The sequence below is a fragment of the Leptinotarsa decemlineata genome, unplaced genomic scaffold, assembly GCF_025532065.1.
Source record: "Leptinotarsa decemlineata unplaced genomic scaffold, Ldec_3_MD MMD2_P_RNA_scaffold_5, whole genome shotgun sequence".
NCBI classification, from domain to species: domain Eukaryota; kingdom Metazoa; phylum Arthropoda; class Insecta; order Coleoptera; family Chrysomelidae; genus Leptinotarsa; species Leptinotarsa decemlineata.
Window position 1 is genome coordinate 4,771,704 of NW_027412532.1, and position 13,367 is coordinate 4,785,070.

The 13,367-nt window shown below is 32.8% G+C and overlaps 1 protein-coding gene across 1 annotated transcript; it reads left to right on the forward strand.

Annotated features, from left to right (window-relative positions):
- The first annotated feature begins 32 nt into the window (after positions 1–32).
- On the forward strand, positions 33–9,572 carry polo (Serine/threonine-protein kinase polo). Its single transcript, XM_074169309.1, has 8 exons — positions 33–285; positions 390–614; positions 1,258–1,655; positions 1,707–1,924; positions 3,471–3,613; positions 7,434–7,627; positions 7,684–7,927; positions 8,050–9,572. The coding sequence occupies exons 1-8, from the start codon at positions 187–189 to the stop codon at positions 8,233–8,235; spliced, it is 1,707 nt and encodes a 568-aa protein (XP_074025410.1). The 5' UTR covers positions 33–186; the 3' UTR covers positions 8,236–9,572.
- Positions 9,573–13,367: the final 3,795 nt, after the last annotated feature.

Below are 13,367 nucleotides of genomic sequence, written 5' to 3' on the forward strand. Positions count from 1 at the left end.
ACCGATCGTTCACAGTTAGTTATGATCAACCAATGAGCGTTAGCTTTTTTTGAAACTTTTTCAACTGCCACTTTGTGGAAAAGACTTCTTTCATAAACGACATAAATTCTGTCTCAGACAAATACTTGCTCAAGAGTTTAAAAATATTCAAATTAGTGTAGATTTAGTTAGTGATATCTAGTGAAAATGTCTAAAGAAGATGATGCAGCAACGCAAATTATTCCAGATAAAATTTTTGACACCCATACCAGAACTGAGTACAAAAAAGGACGTTTCTTCGGCAAGGTAACGATCTTTCCTTATATACCTCCACGTACCTGGTACATCTTAGACCCGGTTTATTTATAAAAGGCAAAGCTGAAATCAATTTTGTTTATTATGTCTTTTAGGGGGGCTTTGCAAAATGTTACGAGATTACAAACGTTCATAATAATTTGTCCTATGCTGGAAAAATCGTATCTAAAAAGTTGATGGCCAAGGAAAATCAGCGGGACAAAATGATACAAGAAATCCAGATTCACAAAACGCTCTGCCACAAAAATGTTGTGGGCTTCTACAACTTTTTTGAAGACAGTCACAATATTTATATAGTTCTAGAATTGTGTAGGAAGAGGGTAAGTGTTCTTAGCAAAATAAGTTCTGGAATGTTTACATGAATGACTTAGTTCTTACTCGCTTTAATTAAATTCCTCGATAATCAATGCTAACCCCTCCTGCTTGTAAATTTGAGTCTCCCGATCAAATTTAACTCTGAATCAATCAACTCTAATAAAGAGGCAATTGTTCCCTTATTAAAAGTTTAATGCACACTGTATCAAAAACCTTTGATGAATCAAAAAATAGTGACAAATCATAATGCTGATGACATGCAATTATATTTTTAATTTCGCTGTAATAGTCTACAAGAGGCCAAAAAGATATTAAACGTGACCTTCAGTCATTGTTTGGCATCTCATTAATTAAAAATGAATTGAAAAATGTCGAATAAATTGAAACTCACTTGTTATCACATGTTATCAGTACCTAAAAACAGAACAGAATTTCTTCTAGTATGTAGTTTGTTGTTGTTTTCTTCTATTATGTACTGACGATGAATACAATTGGTTATAATTTGTTGAAAACACTTCTCATACCAGAACAAAAGTACTGAATAGAAAGAGAAAAGTGTAGGAAAAGTAGTTCAATAGATTTATTTTATTCCAGAGATCCCAATTCTAATTACAGGTTTTTTTATCTTTTTATTGTTTTCATTTGTAGTCCATGATGGAGCTTCATAAACGTCGAAGGGCATTAACAGAGCCTGAGACCAGGTTCTACATGAAACAGATACTAACTGGTGTTCACTACCTCCACCAGAATAGGATAATCCATCGTGATTTGAAATTGGGTAATTTGTTCTTGAATGACGATTTGATAGTAAAAATAGGTGATTTTGGGTTGGCGGCTAAAATCACTTACGATGGGGAGAGAAAAAAGACTCTTTGCGGTACTCCAAACTATATAGCGCCGGAGATACTCAGCAAGAAGGGACACTCGTTCGAAGTAGATATTTGGTCGATAGGTTGCATTATGTATACTCTGTTAATAGGAAAACCTCCATTTGAAACTAGCAGCTTGAAAGAGACATATGCTAGGATCAAGAACTGTGAATACAAGTAAGTCAATTCGTTATTAGTTACTATTTATTTTGATGTCACCTTTTGAAGGATATCTCCAAAAATATCAGGATATGCTCAGCAGATGATTATGTTGATGCTCCAGTCTGAACCTAAATGTCGGCCAAACGTGGAAACATTGTTGCATCATGACTTTATTGTCAATGGTTTTTGTCCAACCACCTTGCCTGTGAGTGCCCTCACAATGGCTCCTAGATTCGATAAAATTGATACTTCAATTAGAAAGCCTTTGCTGGAAATTAATAACGGTGAGTTTTCTTGAAAGAAATTAGTTTAACATCACCTTTAAAAGATGTTTTTTTTTTTATCCAGTGTCTGTGATTTTGCTTTTGATTTGCAACATTTGTATGTTAATTTATGTTTGTAACAGATACATATTTAAGTAACGCATCTTATGTAGATTGTCGATCTAAAATTATTGTATATTTGAAGTGTGGCGTCTTATCCCATATTCTGCATATTCTGACTTTGAAAGTCAACTAAATTGAAGTTACTTGTACTTGTAGAATTTCTGTTGAATTCCTCAGAGTGTTGGGGCCACAATAGAATTTAAACAGGCTTTTCTGAGGTATTCAGTACTTGATATACAACTACATATAAATATGACAAGAAAACATTGAGGCTACCAAATTATAATTATAAATGAACGAGAAAGGAACCATCAAATACCAGAATAAAAGTATATCTACCGTCGAATCTCAAGGAGCAGTCCAATCGAAAATATGTGTTACAGAAGAAATCTTACCAACTTTTTGTCACCCACTTACAACTTCTTTAGTGATTCTGCTGGCGTTGATGATAATTTTTGAACACCCCATAGATAATGAATGAGTGAATGTTACTCGAACTATCATGATAGCATTAGCACTATCATTTGACATTAGTCAAACAGTATGAGTCTTGACATTTCAGTTTTCTTAGCTTAACCTGCAGTTTTTGTATGACCTTTTTCCCAAAAAATTGTAGACATCATACATAACATAATGAATAGTGTGTATCAATACAATAGTAGCAAACAAGTTTGTGGTGTCCCTCGTTTGTATATTATTGGATTTGACCTGCTTGGTAAAATGTTTTCTTCTCACAATTCAAGCTTGCTACCTTTTAGGCTAACTTAGGCTATTTTCTCAATAGATGAGGCTACTTTCAACCAATAATTCTTTGTCATGTATCATCATTACCCTCACAAAGCATTTTTGTAAATTACAGTCATAACTTTTTTAGATTTCTTTGTATGATGCATCTCATCAGGTTCTTGATTCTTTTTGGAAAAATGAAAACGTACAACTATTTTTTTAGTATGGAATGTTGATTAAGCTTTCCAGTGAGATCCTTGGCAAAAATGTTGCTACAAATTCTCTAGAATGCTTACTATTTTTCAATATTATTGGGTTATACAAAGTCTAGGTGAAAAGCTTCAGAAGTACGGACAGCTGACATTTTGTTTCTTCTTTTGAATCAATTGCACCAAATTTGCAAAATAATTTTCCAAACAAGAAACCTGTGCACTCAAATAATATAATATTATTAAAACTTCATTTTTATTTTGTGATACTAAGAAATATTTGACAGTTTTGAAAAAATTTTGATGAAACGAGAGAATAGAAGTTGTTGAATCTTATATATAACGATATACTAATATGATTGATAATTTTATAGTTATAAAGGTATTTTGAATCTCAAATGAATGTATTTTGAATAAGTTGTATGTTTTTATTATTAATGTATAAAAGGAATTCCTATTTAAATTTAAATTTTTCAGTGTAATAGTGAAAAACTGTATGTTTCTTGTAGGTGATGTTATGATGGTTTCACCCCACAAAAAACATGATTCCATTGCTGCAGGATTAGCAGGTGGTATAGTCACATCCTCTTCTGCAACTTTCACATTCGATGCTAGAGCCAATTTCATGAAACTGAAATCGATGTTGGTAAAGGTGAGTTGTTAAAAATCAAAGGACAGATTAACAAGTTAAAACACCTTTGACACGTTTTTTTGTTTACTTGGTTTCATTACTCTTTATAAGAATAAAACTACAAAGATTATACCAGGCATCATACATGTGTATAAAACTTTCACTAGTCAAAAAAAAAGAAGGTAACCACAAATGAATTGTTAAGATAGTGTATATCACAAAACAAACAAAAAATTATGAATACAATAGTCGGTTTCACAATAGCAAGGGATTAAGAAATATAAAATTTCTCAATGTTATAAAACAATACTTTTTCAAGATGAAAATTTCTCAATTTATTTTTGAATAGAATATCAATCAGATTAACATCTGTTATGTATCTTATTTCATTGAAACATTGATGCCAATATGCTTTGGTGTATCATACCTAGTATCATACATATGAGTGTCTCCATTCCTCATTAGTTCATTTTGCTTTTTTTTATGTACATATTCAGCTCAAGAATATAAAAACATGGAATGGTTAGTATGTGGAGTTTCTTGATCAAAGATTTACATGTTGTTTTTGGATGAGCAGGAGACATTGTTCTCATTATCGTTTTTGAGATACAAATGCCCTTTCAAAGTGACAAGAGGAACCTCAAATGATCACGGCACATTTCAGAATATACTGAACAATCCCAAAATGTAATAATTTCAGTATCACGCAGATTTGTTATTATATAGCATGTAGTGCTCAGTTTTGAACATACAGTGCTTCTCATGTTAGCTTACTATCCAAAGTAACACCTAAGAACTTGATGGTTTCCATAGACTGTATAGATTGACCAGATAAGTTTGCTCATAATTTGGATTTATGGTTTCTGTCAAAAACCGAACATAATTGGTTTTGTTCCTATTCAGGGTGAGACCAGTTTCAAGGCTATATCTATCAATTTCATTAGATACCTTGTTGCTTAATTTTGTTAATTGTTCAATGTTCTTGAATAACATCAGAATATTAGTATCATCAGTATATATTACCGTTTGTGTCACTCAGAAAGGCTATGCACAATAGTGGTCCCATGATTGAACCCTGTGTAACCCTTATTTTTATTATTCTTGATTTGATTTCACATTATTCACTACTGTTGCCTTTGTTCTATTTGTTAAGTATGATGTTATCCATTAAAGCAGAACACCCCTCTCTCCTAACCCTTCCAATTTCATGATTAACAAATTATGGTCAATAGTATCAATGATAAATGATGATTGGAAGTTTCGATTATATATTTATACTAGCTGTTGCTCGTAACTTTGTATAAAAATGACAAGCTGCATTAGCTATAGCTAACGGCCATCATTAGACAATTCTCACCCTTTTGAGGCATTCTACAATTGGTTATTAGAAAATTTTAACAAATTATTTCCTCTACAAAAAATCAAAATAAAAAATAGAAAACCCTGGTTGACTAAAGGTATTAAAATCTCTGCCTGTGAACCTAAGATCATTACATTATATAAGAAAATTTATTGATCCCAACCAAACTTCATTTATCAATTACTATAATAAATATAGGTCAATTTACAGAGTTACTTTGAAGCATGCTAAGCAGATCTACTACAAACATAGACTAAATATAGCAGGAAATAAATCTAAAGAAAGCTGGTCCATTATCAACGATCTCAGAGGAAAGTCCAATAAACATTCATCCGAAGTAGGCTTGGATCCCAATTTATTAAATAACTTCTATCGCACCATAGCGGACAAACTCACCGAAAATATATCATCAACTGTTAATCCCTTAAATTTTCTTTCCAATATTGACATATCAGAAAGTTTCTTCCTCTATGAAACAAATCCCGAGGAAATAATAGCAGTTATCAAAAATATCAAAAACAAGAATAGCAAAGGTATAGACGATATTTCTGTTAAAATTTTTGAAAATCTACCTTATTCAACCTTAGTGGTTTTATCACAACTCATAAATCAGTCTTTTGAATCTGGCGAGTTCCCATCGTTTCTGAAGACATCTCTGATAATCCCTTTGTATAAGGGTGGACCTAATGATGACCCTTCCAACTTCCGGCCTATAGCACTTATTCCTACCCATGCTAAACTCATAGAAAAACTAGTGAAAAGCAGAATTTTATGTTTTTGCAATGATAATAACATCCTTACTCCTCGTCAATTTGGATTCCAAGCAAATAAGGGTACTAGTGATGCTATGTTCTGTCTGTTAGAAATGATATACTCCGAATATAACGCTAAAAAAGCAGTCGCTGCTATTTTCTGTGATCTATCGAAAGCTTTCGACTGTGACAACCATGAGATCCTTCTTAATAAGTTGCAACAGTATGGCTTCGGAGGCAACACTCTCCACTGGTTTCATTCGTACTTATCAGGTCGCAAACAGGTAGTTAAAACAACCGAGTGTTCCTCTGCTCAAACTATCAAATGTGGTGTACCACAAGGATCGATCCTTGGTCCAATTTTGTTTCTTATCTACATAAATGACGTAGCTTTTATAGATATAACGGCCACAATTACTCTCTTTGCTGATGACACCACTTTATTATGGCACAACAAGGACATTCCTACCCATCAAGGTGCCATCTCAGCTGACATCAACAAAATCAAAGAAGGTGTGACTGCAATAAGTTATCATTCAATATCAATAAAACTAGCATACTTACTTTCCACTGCAACTTACCTGAGATCTGCCTTGGTGACAAAATCTTAGACAGGGTACATAATTATAAATTTCTAGGGTTGAACATTGATGATAAACTCTGAAATTTAAAAATCACACAATAAACTCAAGCAAGAAGCTTGCCTCAGGTTGCTATGCACTAAGAGTGATTTCTAGAGAACTAGGCTACTCCCATTCAAGAACAGCTTATTTCGCCCATATCAAATATGGAATTGCCTTCTGGGGAGTCTGTTCTAGAAATTTATTTCAAATGATTTTTGTGCTTCAAAAAAGGGCTGTCCGATATATGTGCAAAGCAGCTCCCAGGGATCCATGCAAGCCTCTTTTCATAGCTCACGGTATTTTAACAGTAGCTGCCCTGTTTATCTTGGAATCAATTTGCTTGATAAAAAAATATTCTTGTGCATCTCCCCCTTCCTCATATAATACTCGTAGCCACAATAGTAACATAGATCTGCCTATTCCTGCGAGCTCCCTTGTTAGGGATTCAATTATATTCAACGGGATCAAACTGTTAAAATGCTACTTGTTGATAGGGCCTATTATTCAGTTCAGGAGTATCTTGACGATTCACTTGAATCTTAACTCTTATTTCTATGTCTTGTTATTTCCAGCTGAATATCTCAGTGTATTTCACATTTTTAGCTTATGTTTATTGTATTTTGTTTAAATTGTGTATGTTTTTTTTATGTAGATTTTTGTATCTTGCATATTATTTATGACTTTGTCTACAAGATGTAGTTCTTCAGACAATAGAGTATATTTGATTGATTGATTGATTGTTGGAAACGGTTGTATCACTGGGAACTCCTGTTTCACTCATAGTAGATCACCACAGGTCTTTGTTAACATTTCAGGCACTTTGTAACAGTTTATTCAATTTTTTACGCAAAACTTGATACAAATTCTTTAATCCATTTGTTTCAACAACTGAAAATCACCGAGTCCTTAGAAAAACCACGTCTAATCTTAGCGTCTGCCATGGACAAAATAAACAATGCCAACAGCTGAAAATTTCATCACATTTCAGGGGCATGTAGAAAAAAAAAATTGAAATTCGGACTCTCCAAACCTGTGAAAATTAAAAATTTTCCGTTATTTTCTGAATATACCTCGTATACTCTATTCTATGGACTATTACTTTCTAGGTTTTGAAATCGAAACCTGCCAGAAACCAAAAATACCTGGATGAAATGTCAGATCCTGCTGCCCAACCAACAATCTGGGTCTCCAAGTGGGTGGATTATTCCGATAAATATGGATTCGGTTATCAGCTGTCTGATGAAGGAGTCGGAGTCATGTTCAACGACACCACTAAGCTCATAATGTTACCAAACGGCATGTGAGTATACAGAGGGAGAAAAAAGTTTTTTTGCGAAATTCTCGTTTTTATTTTAGTAACGTACACTACGTGGACAAAAACGGCGATGAGTCTTACATGACGGTTGACAACTACCCCAAGCAGTATGATAAGAAAATGAAGCTCCTCTCGTACTTCAGCAGATACATGCGGGAGCACCTTCTCAAGACTGGAGCTGCGGTTGTGAAAGAGATTGATTCAATCTCCCGAACCCCTCATCTTTACCAGTGGTGTAGGTCTACTTCTGGAGTTTTGATGCAGTTAAATAATGGAACGGTGCAGGTGAGTTTGAAAATCGAATGTTTTTTGTCAGTTTCGAGATTCAGGGAATCGGTTACCCTCACTAATCGATTAAAAGACAATGGTAAATGTTCAGTTTTTCATTTGCTTCATATTTTTTCCAGATGAATTTCGGGGATCACACGAAAATCATAATGTGTTCTCTGATGGCTGCCATAACCTACATAGACGAAGATAAATCATTCCGAACATTCAGATTCGATTCCATCGAGAAACAGGGTTGCAGTGCAGGTCTGTATGAAAAAATGCGATACGCGTACGACAAAATCAACGTACTTTTAGAAAATTAATCAGTTGTTAGGTTATTGAGTATATAGTTTTGAGTTGTAACGAGCAAGGTAAAGTCAAGGTGAAAGGGAGCCGGTTTAAGTAGATGTGCCAAAACTTGTAACAAAATGCATAGGAAGGAGTTTGACGGAATAGAGCCCATACCTTTTTTTTGTTGCTTTGTGTCTCAGGAATTAGAATCTAGGGAAACAAGGTTTTGTCACATGAAACTGGCTAGTAACAAAGATAGTTTTTCATAGTTCAGTTTTTTCATAGCTGCAAAAATACTTTTTCGGCATTTTTTGACCAGATGCAAAAAATCTGAAACAAGAACATATGAAAATCATAAAAAATTCTGAGAAACTAAAAACTTGTAAAAAATTGTAAAGCCCACTTCTGCATTGCGTATATTGAGGTATTTTGTTGCAAAAAAATTTGAGACAGCAACATTTGAAAATCATGGAAAATGCTAAAAAGCAAAGATATACTCATGAGAATGTCCCAAGTTCAGTCTTGCATTGTATATATATATATATGTTTCATTGAACTTTGCTGTGAATGCAATTTGAGAAGATGCCCATAAATCTGGAATAGAACATTCAAAAACCATGAAACCGCGAAATATTTTGACAAACTAAGGAAAACTCTTTAAAGTCCCACCTTCATTCTGAACGTCTATACAACAATTTTCAAATGTTTTGTTGACCCTTACTGCATATGGAGTTTGACAAAAGGCAAATAAATCGAACAAAAATATTTGAAAATTATAAATACAAGTATACTGATGAAAATTTGTCATAAAATCCACTTTTGCATGGTGGACTCACGAATAATATTGAAATTTACTGCATATGCAGGTGAGAAACTCTGAGAAGCAAATTTTTTATGGTATTCCTTTGAAGTTTTCGATTGAAGTGAGCTGACTTTTTTTTATTTCATTTTCAGTGATGTCACTTTTGGTAAAGTTTTATTTTTTCTGGTCAGAACAATTCAAGGGTGTTCAAAGTATACTTTAAGCTACTTCAATCGAAAAACCGATACTTTTTTGCTTTTTTGCAAAACGAATTTCATGTTGATTGAAATCAACAACTCCAAGGAACATTTTCCCGTACCTCATTCGTAGGAGTAAGATCCGGAATACTTCTGCTTCGACTTTCCTTGCTCGTCCAGTATTATTGTCAACATTTGACGACAATGATTGATTTATTTTTAACCTTTGTAATTTTTTATTAAAAGAATTCAATCATCATTTTCAGGATTGTTTTAGAATTAATTTGTATAAAAGATAAACAGTTTGTTTTCAGAAAATGTTTTTTTACTACTGTATTATAGCTATTAATAAATTTATTTTATTAGACAAGTATAGACTTTTATTATATAGAGTAGTGAACTTATGGGGTGTCATATTAATAATAATAAATTTAATTTATTGGTGAATACCAAAGAGCCATCGACCGAAGTCCTTCTTCAGCCAGTGCACAATTTTTAAATATTTGCAGTGATTTTTACATATGCTTACATAATACATTATAATTATAATAATAATAATATTTATTCATCCTCTCAAAGACGTTGACAAACGTATAGGATAGGTCAGTATTAAGCAGATAAAAATCACATCAAACGATAAAATTGTAGATCAGTAGATAAAAATAATACAATAAAAATTTATACAAATAAGTCAGAATTACAAAAATTAAAACAATTGTAGTTATAAAAATTGAATATGTCATGCCAAAGCCGCATGAACCCATTCAGTCGAGATGGTCCAAGAGAAATTCGCCAATACTATAGTAGGCCTTAGAAAGAAGCAATGTTTTAACTGCTTTTTTAAATGCTACAGTGTTCATCTGTTTGAAATGGTCTGGTAACCGATTGAATAATTTTATTCCCATATATTTGGGAGAATGTTCGAATTTTATAGTTTTATGTTTAGGAATGCTCAACTCCTGTGCATATCGAGTTGGGTAGCTATGATAGAATGAGTTCTTAGTACAGTCTGTTATACATTCGCGAACATATAAAAGTATTTTAAAGATATAGATGCAGGGAAAGGTTAAAATTTGATGACTAATGAAAAATGTCTTGCATGATTCCCTCCAAGGGATACCTAGTAATTTCGTAACAACTTTTTTTTGAGCAATGAAAACTCTATCTTTGTCAACACTGTTTCCCCATAGGATCACATTATAACTTAGATGGCTATAGACCAGACTGTAATATATATCTAAAATGGCGCGTAAAGGCATACAATTCTTAATTCTTGAGATTGCATAATAGCCTTCATTGATTTTTTCACAAACAACTGTGATATGGTCAGACCACTTCAAACAGTTGTCTACATGAACGCCAAGGAATTTTGTACTGACAAAAAAAATATGACAGTGATTTGATGTTTTTCCAAATAATTTTTCCGGGTATTTGAATTTGGATGGTTGTCCTTCAGCACTTTCCCTACATAAGCGGCAAAGCGGATTCCTAGGTCTGATAGTTTCTTCTTTATAGGTTTCACTTTTGTAGTTCTATGAAGCAGTGCATTTGAGGGATTGTGTAGTATCTTTTAGTGTTGATTCCTCTTTTTGTAAATGTCACACTCCGAAAGTGTTTTCCTCTATTGATGCATTTCTTTTTAATCATTTCTGTATGGCTGTTGACAAGTTGATTTTGTGGTCAATGTTAACTCCCAAGTAGTTTACTGATTGCCTGCTTCTTACTATTTCATTGTTGATGCTTATTGTTGGTAGCGTCTCTAAAGGGCTGTGATGAAAAATTATGAATTGTGATTTTTCCGGGTTTGGTCTCGGTCTCCATTTATTGCACCAGATCGTTGTCCTGTCGACGAAATTTTGCAGTTCCTCTATTGTGAGTGCTAGCGTGTGGTTGTGTGCAATTAAGGCAGTGTTATCTGCATATTGTAAGATGTAAAGGTTTTCCTTAAATTTATTCTTGTCTTTCAAGTTGTAATTGTATATATTATAGAGAATTGGATATAACAGAGAGCCTTGTGGAACTCCTTGCTGGGGAGCAAATTTTTTGGAGAATGAATTTCTGACTGTGACGATAAGGGTTCTGTTCTCAAAATATTGTTTTATCATACAGAGAAGATGGATAGGGGTGTTCAATTCATGAAGTTTATAAAACATTCCTTCATACCAAATGCTATCAAAAGCTTTATTGATATCCAAAAATAGAGCCGTAGAGTGTAGGTTGGTCATGCGTGCTGTTTGTACGTTAGATGTTAAAATTACTAAAGGGTGGGTTGGTCATATTAATAATTCATAGTAATAATGGAAAACTTATACCATGCAGCTGATTTGTGAATATTAAAAAAACCGGTTCAAACTCCAAAAATGACAGACTCTTAAATTGATGTGGAGAAAACAAATAGTTTATATGAGATTTTGAAAATGAATGTTTCCTTCTGAATATGATTTTTTTTTGTAGTTCATTGTACCAAACTCACAGTTGAAAATTCTAATGGACAGATTTTTGATTTATCAATAGGACATCATAATCATTTATGAATATGCTTTATTGTCACTCTTTTAGAATTAAATGCCTTCAACAGAATTGAAACTACAAGTAACAATGGAAAGGAAAAGATTATTGGAAATTTGGGGTCTGTTAAAAAATAAGTGAATTTCAAATTTCGCGGGTTACGTAAATTCACTTAGCATTTTTTATGTTGGTACACTGGTCTCGAGAATATGTTCACAGTTACATCTGTTTAGAAAGTTTACTTTGTTGGTGAGAGGCATAAAAGTTGGAAGTGCAAATACGTTGTTGCCATTTCATTTCTAAAATTTGATATACCAATACTTGATTTATTTGATTTTCAGTTTGAACACAAAAGATCCAAAACCTGCTAATACAAATCCAAAGCCTACGCTTCCAAACCCATTTTTTATATAATAATTATATTTACATAGCTTTTTATGTTCATACTTGTTGATACACAGTTTTTGAAATTTGAGGTTTTGTAAATTGTTCAGCAAAAATTTGACAATAAAGTATTACATGAATAGCTCACGATACTCAAGTATTTCGCTTTTTCTTAAATTCATATTTAGTAAAATTTATTCACTGTACTCTATTGAATTACAATAAAATCACATTGAAAAATAGGTGTTTTGTACGGAGTAGAACTTTCGCAAGTCGAGAAATAAAAAATCCTTCCTCCAAATTGAATTTAGTGAACAATAATTGTATTCAAGAAAAATATATAAATTCTATGTGACAAAAGATAATCATAATTATTCAAGCAAACTATTATAAAATTGTTTACTTGAACATTTTACATTATTACAGTTTCAATTTGTATTATTTTTTTATCATTGAGCAGACAAAACAAAAGAAAATTATTGTCGAGCGTTATCATCCTTGAAATTTTTGCCTATGTGGTCATTTTTGATAAGGAAACAATTCAGAAATGACAAACAGTTCTTGAATGTGATTGATTCAGAATTGATTTATGCACACAACCAGTGGTTGTAAATATTTGCCTAGGACCCACATATAAAAGAGTTGAGAACACAATATTTTCAAACAAGAGAAATTGACTCTCCTTAGAAAGAGAGGCTTCAATATCTGGGACAGACTCTCCAAAACATATTGGACGAATTGATATCCTAGGAAAGTTATTGAATTTTATTACAACCATATTCCATCTGTACCGTTTGTAAGTTTACTTTTCCTCCTTCGTTCATATGACTTACCACTTTTTAATGTGAATGAAAAAAAAAAAGAATTCTGTTACAACTGAAAACGATAGTAATTATTAGAAATTGGAGAAAAAATGAAGTGGCTAATGTAAACAACTTATGAATGTGCAAGATATATCTTCAATTCAATCTCTTTGTCTCAAAATGGTTGTTACACTTTGTTCACTAACTTCTAACTTTGTTAACTAGTAACAGCTCCATCTCGTGAACAAAGCCCCAAGCAGAAAAGAAACATCCTGTGTACCAATACCTTTGTATATAGAATGTATATAGTCTATATACAAAGCCAATAGTCTAACAACATACTATATTGAGGATAGATACATTCAATTCATACAAATATTCATCTCTCCAACTACCTACACCGTAGGTTCTGGTAAATTCTGATAACGTAATATCCAGCGTGGTATTAGCCGGGAAAGTAGTTTCCGGTG